We start from the raw sequence: 16,459 nt of genomic DNA, 5'->3' as shown, positions 1-16,459 counted from the left end.
CTAGCAGTAGCAAATGAGCAGAGTAACAAATTCTCCAGAACATATCCCAACTCAGCTTTGCATAAAAGCCACTGAGCACCGAGGTGTATCACAGTGGAACGATGCCACAACCTCTGCAGCTGCCACGTCCACTCACAGTATCAACAACATCACCCTTGAAAATAAAACCACATCCCCCGACATCATCGCCACAGACCCCCTTACGCTTTTTACGTGAGCCGGTCCCCCCCATGGTGGACTCAACACGATTAGGGCGCACTGAGGCCACCCACCCCGTCCACCCCGGACGACAGTTGCAAACCAATCATTGCTTGTTGACGTAAAACACATCACTACCGGTGCACCAGCGCAGAAAAGTCACCACAGACGCCAGATTTAAAAACTCCGCCATACTGTGAAATACAGAGAAATTTACCTGGCGGTGATCATCATTGTGTGAACTTGTTTGGCAAAGGCTTGAACGTAACAGACGTTCATTTATATGTAAAAGTCCCGCACTCCAGCTTTAATCATGTCCCACTGAAGATTTCAACTTAAGCTTGAGTTTATAATTAAGATTAATTTTTAAGTTGTCTGTAAAATTGTGCTGAATGCATAAAAATGTATTATTTATATTTATTTATTATCATAATTTCCATAATGTTTGTACATAAACAGAAACACCAAAACACCTCCCTCAAGTATCTAAAGAAGCAGTAATTAAAGTGCATTTCTTTCTATTAGGAATTAAATAAATACAAAATATAGCACATGTGCATATTAACACACTGCTTAACAATTCTCTCTCTTTACTCTTTCTGCGTCACCACACACACACAGGCAGGTCACCACCGGCTCATAATACAGAGCGTATCTGTTTAGTGGCTGTCATTGTTCTCAGAGGAGCATTAGATTACAGTTAGTTATTTAGACTTGAGACAGCTGGTGATGATAAGAAGGGTCAAAGTGTCACAACCTTCATCCATCAATACCACAACCAGTCGCCTCCACTCTCCGTACTGAGGACAGTCTTCAAGTCGGTAAATTATTCATGTCAAAAGATAATATAGACAAGCCCGTTCTGGTAAAATGTACTATGTAGTACTACAGTAGTACGTGTTGTAACTTGGGTAGTTAGATGTCCTTGTACTGTGTGTCTCCAGACATCATTACTTTAATGCTATAATTAGGAATCTATTTTAATTAAACACTTCAGCACAGAGTAAAATTAATGAGTGGGGGTGCACTAGTAGCAGGTACAGTGCAGCTGTGAAATACAACTACATGCTAATGCAGTGCTACCTCAGTGGCAAACAGATACAAAGTCAGCTCCACAGTGTGTTGTGACTTTTTTTATTGATGATGCAAGAGCTTCATATTTGAAAGAATATTATCACTGACACTGGATGTGCGATTTTAAGACACAACTGTCGCCAAAGTATCACTCCTTGTTTTTTTTGCAATAAAACAAGGTAATAATCATCATCATCATCATCATCATCATCTAACAAGGATAAGAAACGGCCAAAATTATGACCCAAATTGTAGATCTTTAAGAAGAATTAAGAAGTAAATTCTTATTATCTATATATCTATCTATTACCCGAGTATTGATTAATGTTTAGTTCAATATAACTCATATGGTATGATATCAATTAAAGCTGCAGCACACGTACTATGAGTCTTTTCTAAATGTGCAACAGGAAAAAATCATCTTCAGAACACTTACGTACACTGCAAGTAATTTGTGGCACATCTTTAAGGTTTTTTTTTTTTGAATCACCAGGTTTGTCACCATGGTAATATCTGTGCTTGGAGCTACTGTATATGAGCTGTTAGCACCTGGATTGAGATGTTTTATATGCACAAATGACAAAGGACTTCATTATAAAGTGCCTGCAAGGAAGACACTGCACTCACACTTCTGCTGCAGAGCTTCAGCAGTGTTGTGTTTGTACCGAGTGTTGAATCTTTGCTCCTGTGTGTGTGTAGGTTAACACTTCCTCCCACTGCAGCTCAGGTCATTGCTGTATCCATCTAAGGTGACTGCTGTAAATATAAATGTGTTCCAAGAGAGCGATTTAAAAGAGGAAGAAATCTATTTTTTTTTATTCATTATATCTTAAGTTTTTGAAATAATATAAATCAAAATGTCACATCCTAAACTTAAAGTGTCTGAAACTCTGCAAGGAGCTTTTACAGCACAATCTCTGAGTGCAAATTGCTAAGGCACAACTTTTTAAATAAACTTTTGTCTAAATAAATGACATAATAAGGTTGTTCTCCAACTTGCACCATGTAATAAGCACATACTCCTACACTACCTGTACCACAATTAGCTATTTATTGCAGAGAGCAGCGTTCTAAAGAGTCTCCAGATATGGACACTTGATAGTCAAGAGTGGTAACAACCAGAGAAAACCGCCATCTCAGTAATAGCATTGCTATGGAAACAGTATGGAGGCGTTGTGTGTGTGTAGGGGGGGGAAAGCAGCAATAAAATAACACCAGGCAAGAATAAAGATGCCAGATGGAAACCAGGCAGCATCTGGAGGAGCGAAGGATACGTGTGTACTAGTTACCTTGGAGAAGTTTGTGCATACAGTGAGTAGTGTGATGAAACAGGATATTAAAGACAGTTTGATCTGCTGATCAGTTTGATCACATCTCCAAAGGGAATGTTATGTACACTGCCAAAATGTCCTTCAAAAAACAGAGATTTAGTGCCTTAAAATTATTTCTTACAACTGAACAATTCAGGGAACCTGTGTCAGTATTGTGGAGCGAGGAATAAAAGGAGGACCACATTAAGTTTCTTTCATAAAACGAATGTAATGATTACGTGTCTTTATCAGTAGTGACATCATTTTTAGTCTTTAAGGGAGAAGATTGAAGTCAAGAAAAACAAACAAATCCTTAACTTTCTCAACACACAGCAAAACAAAGTCAAACTTTGACAAAATACATTTTCATGAGACAGCAGCACTCATGCAGGACCAACATCAAGAAAACCAAAAACCCAGCAGCCCTTAGTTCAATTTTTTATATTGTGTTTGTGAGCTTTATACCACTTCTCTGATAGACCACATTTCCTTTGGTCACACACTCCTGCTCAGACACAAACCTCCTGCTGCAGTTCTGTTTGTATTGCAGGGAGAAAAAAAGTCCATGTGAATGTACTGCACTGAATGTGGGTGAGGTACCACTGTGTATGTGTGCGTGTGTGTGTGTGTCTGCATATTTGAGACAAAACAGTAACCAAGAAAATACAGTCTGACATTTGAATTATCTTGCGAAACAAATCAATTCAAATCAATGTTACGACCAAGACAAAAAAATATGCTTGAAATCATTTGAGTTGGGTGTAGTTATGGGTTTAGCATTTTAGTACAAACACGCAAACAAAGGTCAGAGCAGTGGTTATGTACTGTTATACACTCCGAGCTCTAAGAGCACAAGTGGAGCCTTCAAATGAGCTGTAAAAGCATGATGACCTTTCCCCTTAGCACACTGAAACTCACATGTAACTATAGAGTTACAATATATCATTCTATTTCTATTTGTAAGGTTCATAGAAACTTGGATTTGTTGTTTAAATCAATTAATCATTCAATATTGTAACAGGCCATCTATAGAGTTAATATTAGGCAAAAAATCCAACATTAATTGATGGTCACACTCATTCACCACCACAGCTTCCACACCTTCAGTCTTTGCCCCACTACATTAACAGCACAGGAGGTCGTCACAGGTCCCAAACCAAAACTGATATGTAGAATACCTAACAACACCCAACATGCATGAATACATTTTCTTTAAAAGGTCCAAAAAGACTAAAGGACAATTAAAGTCGATCCAAAATGTGGTTGTGCCAAACAGACCAAAACAGAGAAAAACACTGGCAGCAGCATGTTACTCCACCAATCTGGAGCTGCAACTATTAGTTGATTGATCGATCAACAGAAAATTAATCTACAACTATTTTGCAGCTGCAGATTGAACAATACTTCAAACTATTTTGAAGTGCTGTTTTCAGCTTCTCAAGTATGATGATTTACTGCCTTTCTTTGTCACACATGACAGTAAACAGAATATGTTTGGATTTTGGACTGTTGGTCGAACAAAATAAGACATTTGAAGACATCACCTTTCAGTCATTTTTGAATATTTTCACTGTTTATTTTACTGTTTATTTATACACTGGCAGTTTATGGACAAAATGATTAATCAGTTCATCAATAAAATAATCGGCAGATTGATCAATAATGACAATACATTCATCGGCCACTTCATTAGGTACACCTGTGCAATCTAATACAATCCAAAACAACAGCTCTGCCATAAATTCTACTTTTACAAAGCTTATATATTTTCAGTTTTTGTTGATATTGTCAGAAAGGTGATAATTGTACTTTATGTTTATTATTGAGGTCATAGTGGGTGGTGGTGTACTGGAATGAATTATATTGAATGGTGTTCCTAATATTTTGTCCACTCCATGAACATACATGAGGGGGGGAAAATATTAGGAACACTTTTCAATATAATGGACTCCAGTACACCACCACCTACTACGACTCCAATAATAAAGTAGGATTATCACCTTTCTGACAAGTTCAACAAAAACTGAAACTGTATAAGCTTCATAAATGTAGAATTGATAGCAGAGCTGTTGTATTGGATTGTATTCGATTGCACAAGTGTTCCTAATGAAGTGAGTGTGATTGTTAGTTTCAGCTCTACACCAATTAACGAGCAACTGCAGTCAAAAAGAGACATGTTATTTTTTCTCCTGCACTTCACAGTTCTCACTCTCCGTCTCACCTCTTACACCTTTTTTTTCTTGCATTAATTATGACCAGGATGTCATGATCACATATACTTCAGTATGTGATATACTGACACACAGCTCACCCAGTTAAGACTGAATATAATTTGGACCTGGCCAGGATCCCAGATCAGATCTTGGTAACAAGAAACCCAAAACCCACGGAGACCTCTAATAGACCCTTTTCATAGCAGACATTTTGACATGTCAAAATAGGAAAAGCACGGGTACAATCATGACCCTGATATAGTACATGATGTTTCCACTGTTAATATTACCAGTTCCACCTGTGTTAAAAAAGTTAAAATGTCTGCTTTGATTGGTCTGCTGGCACTGAGTGTTGGTGTTGCACATATATACCGTTTTCTGCAGAGTTGTCCAATAGGATATACCTTCTAGTGCGACGGAGCTGCGAGTCATGTTGCTCTCTCAGTCGTTAAATTAAAGTTGGTGGGGTCATGGTGTATAAAGCACTGGGAAAAGACTTGTCCTGGTTGTCTGAGCACGTAAAGTGAATTGCACTGCGGCGCTGAAACAGAGACTGTTAGAGGGCAAAACCTGTGTGAAATAGGAGACATATAGCTCATTTGTATGTAAATCATTCTTCAAACAACTAACTTCAGCATTGATTTCTGGATCAAAAACGTTTTGGGAGAATTTGGGAGAAAGAGATGGCATGTGCCTGTTTATGTCTGTATGTGTTTGTGCTCACATGCAACCCTGTACGTGTGCTCTTACATCAGTGTTTTTGTCTATGGGAGCGATAGAGAGACAAAAGGCTCAAGAGACAAACAGAGTGTGAGAGATACATTGCATGTGCTTCATCTACCAGCTTTGGTGAGTTCATCATTTTGTTAATTGGATTAAATCAAACACCTGTGTCTAGTCTAATGTGCATTTCCCTTTGCTTCAATTTCATGCTCTAATTACTGGATTACTGGCTGGGTCAGTAAAAATGTACTTTGTTTCATACTTTAACTTTGCATTTATAACACTGTCTCCTACATGAACACATCTCACATCACAGGAAGTTGCTAGCTCGGCTGTTTGTGTGTGTGTGTGTGTGGGTGGTCCTAGCTTTGTTTTTTTGTTTATGGATTTATTTTAATTTGATTAGGTATTCATTCAGGGAAAACAAAAAATATAGAGAGTGACAAAGAATAATACAATTAAGGATTTTAAAGCCTGTACAGTAAACCCACACAGGTGAGTTTAAATGTTTTTGCTGATTTCCCAGGACTGTGTGCGTGTGTACAGACTGAGCTTGATTGACATCTCCCTCTTGTTACCGTTACATCTGTATCCAAAGTCACTCCCTTTTTTCTAACTAATGCACAATATTTACTTTCCACCATTTTATATGAGTGTCCACATTTACAGTGTGACATCTATGCACTATATATTACAGCTACATAATTTAATCATACTAAACTTGCAATCTCATTATTACATACCAACAATTTTGCTGTATTTACATTGGAAGGAGGATCATTGCGTCCAACCGAGCACTTCCAATTTCTTCATAAGTTCAGCAAATGTGCATGATGTAAATAAGTCTAATATGTGTGAGAGACATGAGAGAGGAGTAAAGAAGGAATTGAGGAAACCCAGCGATGGTGAGGAAGGACAAATATATCCACCCACTGTTCTGACAAAAACTTACTCGTACCATAAAAGGTTGAGCAATCTGCTGTGTGGAACTGGATTCAAAGATGATGATGACAGCCAGACGCAGCTACGTCACTTTCCGAGCAAATGTAACACCACAAAGATATACAACTATTTTAACATCAACAAAAAAATAGAATATGATGAAGTTATCAAGGCCAGAAAAACCTCACTGTCAGTCAACTACACAAATTCATAACAAGAGCCTGATACTGTTCATCAATATATTACACTCGCTCTCATAGGTCCAAGAAGACTGGAGAAGGCTATGATTCATCATCTGAGATACGACTCTGGTCAACACTCTGCGAAACGAGGGTTCAATGCCTCAATGCCTTCCCACCACTGTTCTTCTCGTTGGGCTGCCTGCTCTATATCATACACTAACGTTAAAGATGACATATCATGCGCATTTCCAGGTCTATATTTTTATTCTGGGGCTTTATTGGTATATCTTTGACTTATTAACAGAAAAAAACTCCTTATTTATTTTATATTGGCCCTTTATGCAGCCCCTCAGTTCAGCCTCTGTCTGAAACAGGCTGTTTTAGCTCCTGTCTCTTCTACTGTAGTCTACTGTAGGTAACAAATAATACAAGGCTCATGTAAATCCCAATGAATATGTAACTTCTATACTGTCCTCACAAGAGGAGAAGCATTAAAACTGCACCATGCTATTTGAACAATGTATGATGCTGAATTTACATCTAATAAACCTCCAAGAAATTACATTTTAATGTGTGAATTCCAATACTGTTTTAATTTCACAGCTTTAGCTTATTCGACCATAACAGCTTTATTTTTCACACACACACACAAATAGGTTGCAGTTGAACAAAAATGGTGTGACGATGCCATTTTTCCTAGGGCAACAACAACAACAACAGTACTTTCAGTCAACCATGAATGAAGCAAGTCACTGTGTGGATAACAACAAAGTAGATCTCTAGTCTCAAAGTGCAACACAAACATGTATTCATGCATGAATCATTTTTAGCCAAATGAGTATTAAAATAAGTTGTGACTGTTGGCCATTGCTTATCAATGGGAAAATGACATCTGCTCACACATACAACCACAACCCCAAAGAGAGTTATAAATAAACAAAACATGAAGGCATGTGTTTCCACTGCACCACTAAATGGCGCTCCAATGAAAAATCCTTAAAAATTACACTTCTTTTTCTCGTTCTTTACTCAAAATGTCAACTTCTCAAATACATTTGTACATGTTCAAAAATGTGCAAGTGAGTAACCCATTGGACAACCTTAGCAACAACCTTAGCAACAAAGACTACAGAATGGACAACCATCAGTGGGCATGCATGAGCGATCTGACATCATCACGAGAAGGAAGTAGTAACTTTGCAAACTGGGCTTTTGACTTGCGGGGAGCATTTTTACGTAAGTTCACCTCAAATTTTAGAACCTTGGCCAATTTTTACAAAACTATTCAACATTATAACAGTATAAAAATAACAGAAAATCACAAAAAGCATGATACGTCCCCTTTAAGATAGTTGGATTCCTTCACGCTAGTGTCTACACAAACAGCCTCTAACTAGACTTTTAAAGTGCCTACTGTCGATATTGGAAACAGAACATCTCACAATGACAGCCCTCATGCAGAAGTTCATCTCTGGATCCCACTTTGTAGAAAATGATCATTAGCAAAATTACTTTAACCATAAAACTGCTGACAATAAAACCACTTCAACATAATGGGAAGGTGAAGCAGTCGTATGGAGGAGAGCTCTTACACTCTGCCAAACCACTCAGTGCTTCTGATAAGAGCATCGCTGTAGCTCTGTTAATTATCAAGGAGGGACGATGTTGGAAGTCTGTGCCTGAAAACTAGGAGTGAGCGCTCACTCTTGGAGAGATTGAAATAAAATCCAGTCTTGAAAAGGAAGGCCTCGAGTATTCTGATATTTATTCATAAAGTAAAACAAAAATCAAGACATCAGGAGGATTCCTCGCCATGTTTTGACAACCATTTTATTATTCCGAGAGTCTGAAGCGCAAAACTTTGTGAAATCTAAATCTAAAAATGTTGAGAGAGAAACTGTGAATGTGTATATACGTGTGTGTGGTGTGTGTGTGTATGTGCGCGTGCATTGATTTATGAGAGTGTGTGTGTGTGTGTGTGTGTGTGTGTGTGTGTGTGTGTGTGTGTGTGTGTGTGCTTGTGTGCAATGATCTACGCACATGGGATTCCCCATCACTCGTGTGTACTGACAGGGAATTTCTGCACCACATCTCACGCCATTCATCATCTGAGCATCACGCAACTCATCAAGCAGGATTTATTGTCCCCGTGTGTATGAAACAGGTGAGATTGTTTCCATGAGTATCTTTTCCTGCAGGGGAGATCATTTTATATAATTTTACAATAAAACGCCACAGAGACTGCACAATAAAACCAATTCAAATGGGAGCATGTTCAACCGTATTACTGGACTGTAGGGTTACAGGTTACGTTTTGACTGTGATGAGACGAAGGTTAAGCAAAAAAGAGGGAAAGAAAGAGACATTCACAGCTGTTCTGTCACAACGGTCACACACGAAAGGGCACACTAACTATTCTAGGGCTGTAACTAATGATTATTTTCATTATTAATTAATCTGCCAATTATTTTCTCGAATGTTTCTATGAAACATTAAAAAATAGTCAAAAAATTTACACTCACATCTTACATTTGTTTGTGATGTTTGACTAATGGTCCAAAAGAAAAGAAGAACAGCAAATCTTCACATTTGAGAAGCTGGAACCATCAAATGTTTGGCATTTTTGGCTTGAAAAATAATTAAAACAATTAATAGATCATCAAAATAGCTGCTGATTAATTTCCTAATCGATTCTCACTAATTCTTACTAATCGATTAATCGACTAATTGTTGCAGCTCTAAACTATTCAATAAGATACAACACTCATTAAAGGCAGCATGAGAAGAAATACTTTGACGCTGCTTTTAAAAGAAGTGAAAGTCTGAGCACAGAACTGTTCCTGCTACAAGAAGTATAAAAGCTAAAGGCAGCTTCACCTGACAGGAGAAATAAGTGCTACCGCAGACCTGAGAGGTCTGCCTTTTACCTTTTAAGCATATCTAACACATATTGTGTGGAGGGAGGTGATTCACAAGAAGATAACCAAGCAAAGTGCATACTAGACGCCAATGCAGTGATTTGAGGGCAGGTGTAGTGTTCTCTCTTTTCTTAGTCCCTTTTAAAAACTCTGACTGCAGCTTTGTGAATGAACCGCAGTCACTCCGCAGTCTTCAGAGGAAGACCAGAGGACAAGTACAGGAGTCTACTTTACAGGTCAAAGTCTCCATAAGAAGACATGTTTAAGTGATTTGATCTTGTAACTCTGTTTGTATGTTTGTAAAAACAGATGTCTGCCAGTGATCTAAATGATTTGGGGATATTGTGTGAAACTTGAGAGATTTTACATTACAATGGGAGACTGCAGTCACCAGCCATGGATCGCTGCATCTATGCTGCATTGCTGCACTAAAGGCTGTTCAGTTAATATATAGGCATGCATTCACATTTATTTTGCAACTACTTGTACAGTATTTGCACACAAACACACGCAATATATTAAGAATATTGTCATGGATCTGTTGCTAGTGTTTGCTTACACAGTTACTGCAGTGATTAAAGTGACAAATACTGCAGTGTGTGTGTGTGTGTGTGTGTGTGTGTGTGTGCTGGGTCTACACTACGCTTTCCTTGTTATTATGATGGCAATCTCTCATATCCCACTCTTTGTCCCTCGTCTCTCACCCCCTCTCTCTAAATAGGCCTTGTGGGAGACCAGAGTGTATTACCTTTTCTTACAAAAGATAGCACACCGAGAGCACACACACACACACACACACACACAGAGAGAAAAGACAAGAAAAGTGCTGATACAAAGAAGTGTAAACTTTGCCTGCGTCAGTGAAACAGCTTGGTGCTGTAAAGTGAAGATATACGGTGACACTAAAACTGAGTGTCCATTGTAAGCGTAACGAGCCTAAGCGCAAAAACGTAAAAAAAGGCATAAAACTAATGACAGGACCAAGGGACCGTAGATGAAACAAAGGTAGACAGAAGAGAGAGAGACCGAGAGAGAGGAAGGAAGGCAGAAAGAGAGAAAGCTTAGAAAAGAAAGTAAGAAAAAGATGCACATTAGCAGGGTCAAAATAGCAGAGAGATAAAAAAAAAAAAAAAGAAACAGAAATCGGTTTAGTGGAAGAGAAGAGAAATGGGAATGCGAAAGAGAGATGGGTTAGTAGGAAGGAGAGGCAATTGTTTATCTGTTGAAGGAGCTGGGTTGGATATTATGTTGCCCCCTCTTGAGCCGTGGTTGGAAAGGTCTCTCCGCAATCCACAGTGGGCGACACTCCTACTGAGCACTGCAGCACCTCTTAAAGCAATATTTCACTCTGGTCAAACGTTTTCTTCTCGGCAAGCAGGCGGTATCTCTGGGAACGCATGAACAGTTGACTTTAGCTGCTCTGATTGATTGTCATCAGTGGTTTTTGTCCGTGGCTTGTAATCAATAAATGACTAAATGACTAAATGGTGCTGCACTGCCTGACAAGTGTGAAACTGTGTGAAATCTATGGTGCTACAGTTTGTATTTGTGTGGAAGTTTAGCTTTTAAAAGTGACTTATAGGAAGTGGAAGTGATTGACTACAGAAACTTGCTGCTGCTCAATCTCCTGATGACAAGTGCTGTTTCTCTCTCTCACACAAACACAAACACACACAACACTAGCTGCTCTAAGCTTTCATGTCCATTGTCAATGTGACAGAAAGTCCACGGCTCCCCCTAGTGGTGAGACCACCAACCAGCACTATAAACAGATTCTTATGGCTCTCTCTTTTGATCTCTTTCTGCGTCTCCCAAGACTCTGATTTTGTATCTCTTTTCTGTAACTAACCTGCTGTACCCCACCCACACACCCACACATAACTGTTAACATGATTTAAAAATGTCTCTGCCCCCCCTCCCCCCCCAAGGGGTTGTTAATACACCCACACTATTACCCCTCCTGTGCTCTTCATCATCATTACAAATGAGGTGTTTAACTGCTGCTCTTATCTGGAAATATCTACAGCAGATGAACAGAGAGCAGTTCAGTCTCACATTTCATCCTTGTATTACACACACACACACACACACACACACACACACACACACACACCTATTAGTCAGTCCCTATGGGGATTTCTAACTGAGTTACATTAATGTGTGCTCAGACCTCACAGAACAACTTTATGAGTCGTGGTACTTTGTCTGTGATCTCATTTGCCAAAAGCTACAGAGTCACCTTGAACATCCGCAAATAGATTTAAAATAAAAGAGCTGTGTGTGTGTGTGTGTGTGTATATGTGTGTGTGTGTGTGTGTGTGTGACAAAATTTAAGATGGCACGGCTCCTTCCCTTTTACGTGAAGCGGTGTGAGAGAGTAAGATGAAGCTCCACTGGGGCGTTATCCTTAAGCGACCTCACTGAGACCCAAGGAGAGCGCTGCCTCTTAAATAACTGCTTTATCAGCCCTCATCAATAATGGACAAATACCAAGAGAGGGGAGGAGAGACGCAGCGATACTTTAAGACCGAGAGCAGTGAGAGAAACAAAGACAAGAGATATAGATCATATATGTCTTGATAGAGGAAGTTTTGTCTTTATTTAGCAGCCTGTACCAAATCTTAAAAAGATTTAAAAAGCAAAGGAAGGATATTTTGAAAAATTGGGATCAACAGGCTTAAGCACAAACTGCACCACCTACACACAATATCTTTCTTTACTTGCCAACTCTGATCCCCTAAATATCAGTCTCATTTCACGTCTCTGATCTAATAAAGCCAACAATAGTTTCAAGAATACCCGAGGGGCAAAACAAAAAGCAAGAGACCATTTTTAAGGCTGAGAGAGCTTCAAAGACTGTTCAGCCGAGCTCTGTGATCCACTGTGACTGTTTGGCCCTTCCCAACAGCTGACAGCGGTCACTCTTGACTGGTGTTCCCCTAAATAAGCACGTCAATAGGACAAACTGATGCCCCATTGATTCGCACAGTCGGCTAGTGCTTACACAAGTGAAACACCAGACGTCTATGCATATGCATGTGTGTGTGTTAGACTCTGAGAAAAAGAAGAGGAAGGGACAGGAAAGAGTTATGGCAGTGTATGTGTGTGTATGTGTGTGAGAGAGGGAGTCCTGTTGATTTCAAGCTGTAGTTGATTTATTGATGAGAGTCCTGTTAAGAACATGCATTAGCTCACTCAATAGTCGACTAATGAACTGGAGATGTCAGTCGGGGTGTGTGTGTGTGTGTGTGTGTGTGTGTGTGTGTGAACCAGTTTTAGATGTGGTCAAATCAGAATCAGAAGAGCATGTCTAACTGGGGACAAAATTGGTCTCCCAAACCACATTCACCATGTATGATAAACTAGTCCCTGTCTTTATTGGAATTAGGTTGTGGTTAAGTCTTAGGGTTGGACGTGTATTGGTTGGTTTTGAATTAGAATAGATTAAGCCTCTAAGAAATTAAGTCATTGAAAATGTCCCTAAAGTGACAAAAACAAATGTGTAAGTGTATGTGAGTGAGAGAGCACAGACAGTGCACAAATTGATCGATCAGTAAGATTGATAAAACAGTAATTAACTCACAGCAGTTCTGCCTGGGCTTTAACTACAACAGTCATCTTTCTCTATCAGCTCTTAAATCACCTCATAGACCTCAAAACACTACTCGAACTGGTATTTAAGTCTAAATTTCAAGGAACAGATGCATTTTGCTATAAAATGTATTTTAAAAAGTTAACTAAATAGTATTTTCAATTATACTCAAAAAATTCAGCAATGAATTTAAGGTAACCTTAGTCAGTGATAAATATTTGCAGTAATATTCACAGTATATATGTACACAATATGTGTGTATATAGCACTTTCTGTCGCTACACCACAGTACCAAAATTTACTCTGTCACTTACTTGAGATAATTAATGAGTACAGATAGCCTAGATTTGACTCTACTGTACATCCACACAGGTGTTTTCACTTATATTGTCTGATTAGACTTATTCAGAGTCTCTATGGGCCTGGCCTAATTTAGCTGAGTGACTGAAAACCCCTGTGTGTGTGTGTGTGTGTGTGTGTGTGTGTTTCAAAAATGTCAATTAAATAAAACCTGAAGTAAGACAAGTCATTTAAAACAGTAAGGTAATGGTCTTGAGTCCCGATTGCAGAAGTGGGAGTCACACGTGCAAGTCACAAGTATGTCTAAAGTTACTGTGGACAGAGTCAAGTCAAGTCGAGTCCCTGCTATAAATTAAGCAAGACAAGTCAAGTCATACGAAATTCTGATGATCCACCCCAGTTTCCACATTTAAATCACTAGAAAGCATAGACTGTATAAATAAAGGACGTAGCTGCCTTGACGTGTTTTGAAGCCTTGACTTTGCCATTTTGACCGTCGCCATTTTCGATTTTCGGAGCCAGAGGTGATGCGAAGTGATATATTTGGACGAGCAGGTGGGGCTGACCCTAACGCTAGCTGCTAGCTTGGTTAGCACGGTGCATTTATCGTTAACTGTGATAATGCTAATGCTAATTTTCACTAGCAAAAAATGGGCTAAAAAACCATTAAAACAAAATGTACTTACCAGAGAAACTGAACATCCAACTCTTTTAGTACAACCAAACGCAGACTTTTTTTAGGCGACCATAATGTTACAATTAACGTCCATGAACTGAAAACACACTGAAATAGCGGCTGCTTCGCCTACACTCCATGAATGTATGTTATACTCTGTGAATCTGGGGTTACACTATGGTTGTCGCCGTAGTAGTAACTTGTCAATCAAAATGTAGCCACGCCCTAAAGCGTACCCTGCTCTATCATCAAATTTAAATTAAATGGGACCATAATTTACAAAATGAACATCGTGCTGTATTGAAGAAGACTTGAAACTAACGATTGAAACCATAAACTCATTAGGAAAGTGTTTACTGAGGGAACAAATCAAGTGAGAAGTAGGATCATTTTCTAATAGACTTCTATACAATCGGACTTCCTTTTGGAGCCAGCAGAGTCGCCCCCTGATGGCCATTAGTGAGAATGCAGGTTTAGGGCACTTAGGGAACTAACTGCTTAGTTAAAAGACAGTGGACATGAAAAGTTGAGTTTTATTTTCAACAATAACGAAAAATGTTGCAGTCTGCATACACTTATACAATCTTACTGATATTTGACATTTTGTGGCAATCAATAACAAGCCTCCTGAATTAATAACAATGGAGAGTGGGGCTCTGAAATTATAATATAGCCCTATAACTCTAAGGGCCTCTAACGTGAAAACAGAAGTATGACACAAAAAATTTCAACACATCCTCGTAATTAAACGACCATATAGGTCGATTGTACCTGCACTTAAGAACAACCCACAGGAGTTTAGCATAGTGGCTTTCCAGAACCGTTACAAATCATGACACACTCCTAGGTTGGGAACCACTGGACTACACCAGCTAACTGTATGTAAAGTAGTTAAAACTAGCTCCACCTCCAGCAGCTACAACAGTAACATGCTGCTTACATGCTGATGCTTCACTATTAATAATCTCATGACATCATATATAATAATATATCAGTCAGAGGGATGAAATTAGTACTTTTACTTTACTTAGTACTTTTACTTTTACTTTAATACTTTAAATACATTTACTACTAGTACTTTTACTTAAGTATGTTTTTTCATGCAGGACTTTTACTTGTAATGGAGTATTTTTACATTGCAGTATTGGTACTTTTACTGATGTAAAGGGTCTGAATACTTCTTCCACCACTGCTGGCCCTTCTTGGACCTGCCAAAGAACTAAACTTAACTGAACACACATTACCATAAAACCTGTGGCTAAAGCGATTTCCCCATCTTACAATTACAAAATGAGGTGCTCTCTTTCTCTCTTTCCAAAATACTTTATTACATGAGTGAATCTACTGTAGGCCAAAAGTGTCATAGGATGTTCATTGGTCAAGTACCTTGTGTGTTTAACACAGCCTCATAGGGCTTTTAATAGCTTTGAATTCATATAGAAAAGGCATTAAATTTGTATTTTTTATATTACTTCATATTTACTATACAGTAAATGTTGCCTTATATGTTCAATTGAAAAAGGCAGCACTAACTGAGCACATGTAGTTTTTAATGTTAGCATGTCTTTGTTGAAGAAATCTACTCATAATGATTCAAGCATTTTCAATATGTATTCATACTACAAAAATGTAAATAAAGGCAACTGTTTGTGTGTCTACCCACTGTCTCAAGGAAGAAGTTAATTAAAGTAGAACAAATAAACACACAAGCATTTTCTTTGCCAAATAGTGTTAAACTTCCTATCAGTGAAGTCCATGTCATGAAAAAACAACAGATTTGTAGGGCTACTGTCAGATGTGTTAATTAGACACATGCTTGAACACACACACACAGGTTTACTTAAGTCACTTTTGGGGTATTTACATAGACTTATATTCATTTCCTGGAGACATACCCTAACCTTAACCACTGACCCAAAATCTGGACTTTTGTCCCCACTTGCATAAGCTGTCCCCAGTCAACTGGTCTTAAGTCTGGTGTGTGTCCCTAAAAGTGACTTGAGTCATACCCACACACACACACACACACACACACACACACACACACACACACGCATGCAATCAGACACACACACACACACACACACACACACACACACACACACACACACACACATTACACACATTACACACATTACTGTGACCGTCTGACCGATTAAGTATTTAGTGAGGATACCAGCTCCTATGTTAAATATTCACTTGTTTTCCAAGATGAATAAAGGATGAGCATTTGATGCATTTATCTGCATGCGTGTGTGTGTGTGTCTGATTGCATGCGTGTGTGTGTGTGTGTGTGTGTGTGTGCGTGTGGGGAAGCGCTTGTTCTACGAA

At 38.8% G+C, this 16,459-nt stretch overlaps 1 protein-coding gene across 3 annotated transcripts in view; it reads right to left on the bottom strand.

The window, feature by feature from the left end:
- Window positions 1-16,459, bottom strand: part of kcnab1a (potassium voltage-gated channel subfamily A regulatory beta subunit 1a) — a 125,666-nt gene that overhangs the window by 95,159 nt on the left and 14,048 nt on the right. Inside the window, exon 1 of one of the 3 annotated variants that reach the window (XM_042413737.1) lies at window positions 14,139-14,176. The exons of the other annotated variants lie outside the window; for them this stretch is intronic. Within the exon in view, the coding sequence (XP_042269671.1) occupies window positions 14,139-14,154 (16 nt within the window). The 5' untranslated portion in view covers window positions 14,155-14,176. Of the gene's footprint in view, window positions 1-14,138; window positions 14,177-16,459 lie in introns of those variants that run through there. 3 annotated transcript variants of the gene reach the window in all.

This window comes from Thunnus maccoyii, chromosome 6 (genome assembly GCF_910596095.1).
Source record: "Thunnus maccoyii chromosome 6, fThuMac1.1, whole genome shotgun sequence".
Lineage (NCBI taxonomy): Eukaryota > Metazoa > Chordata > Actinopteri > Scombriformes > Scombridae > Thunnus > Thunnus maccoyii.
The sequence above is the reverse complement of the archived record's forward strand: the minus strand, read 5'-3'. Positions and strand labels throughout refer to the sequence as shown.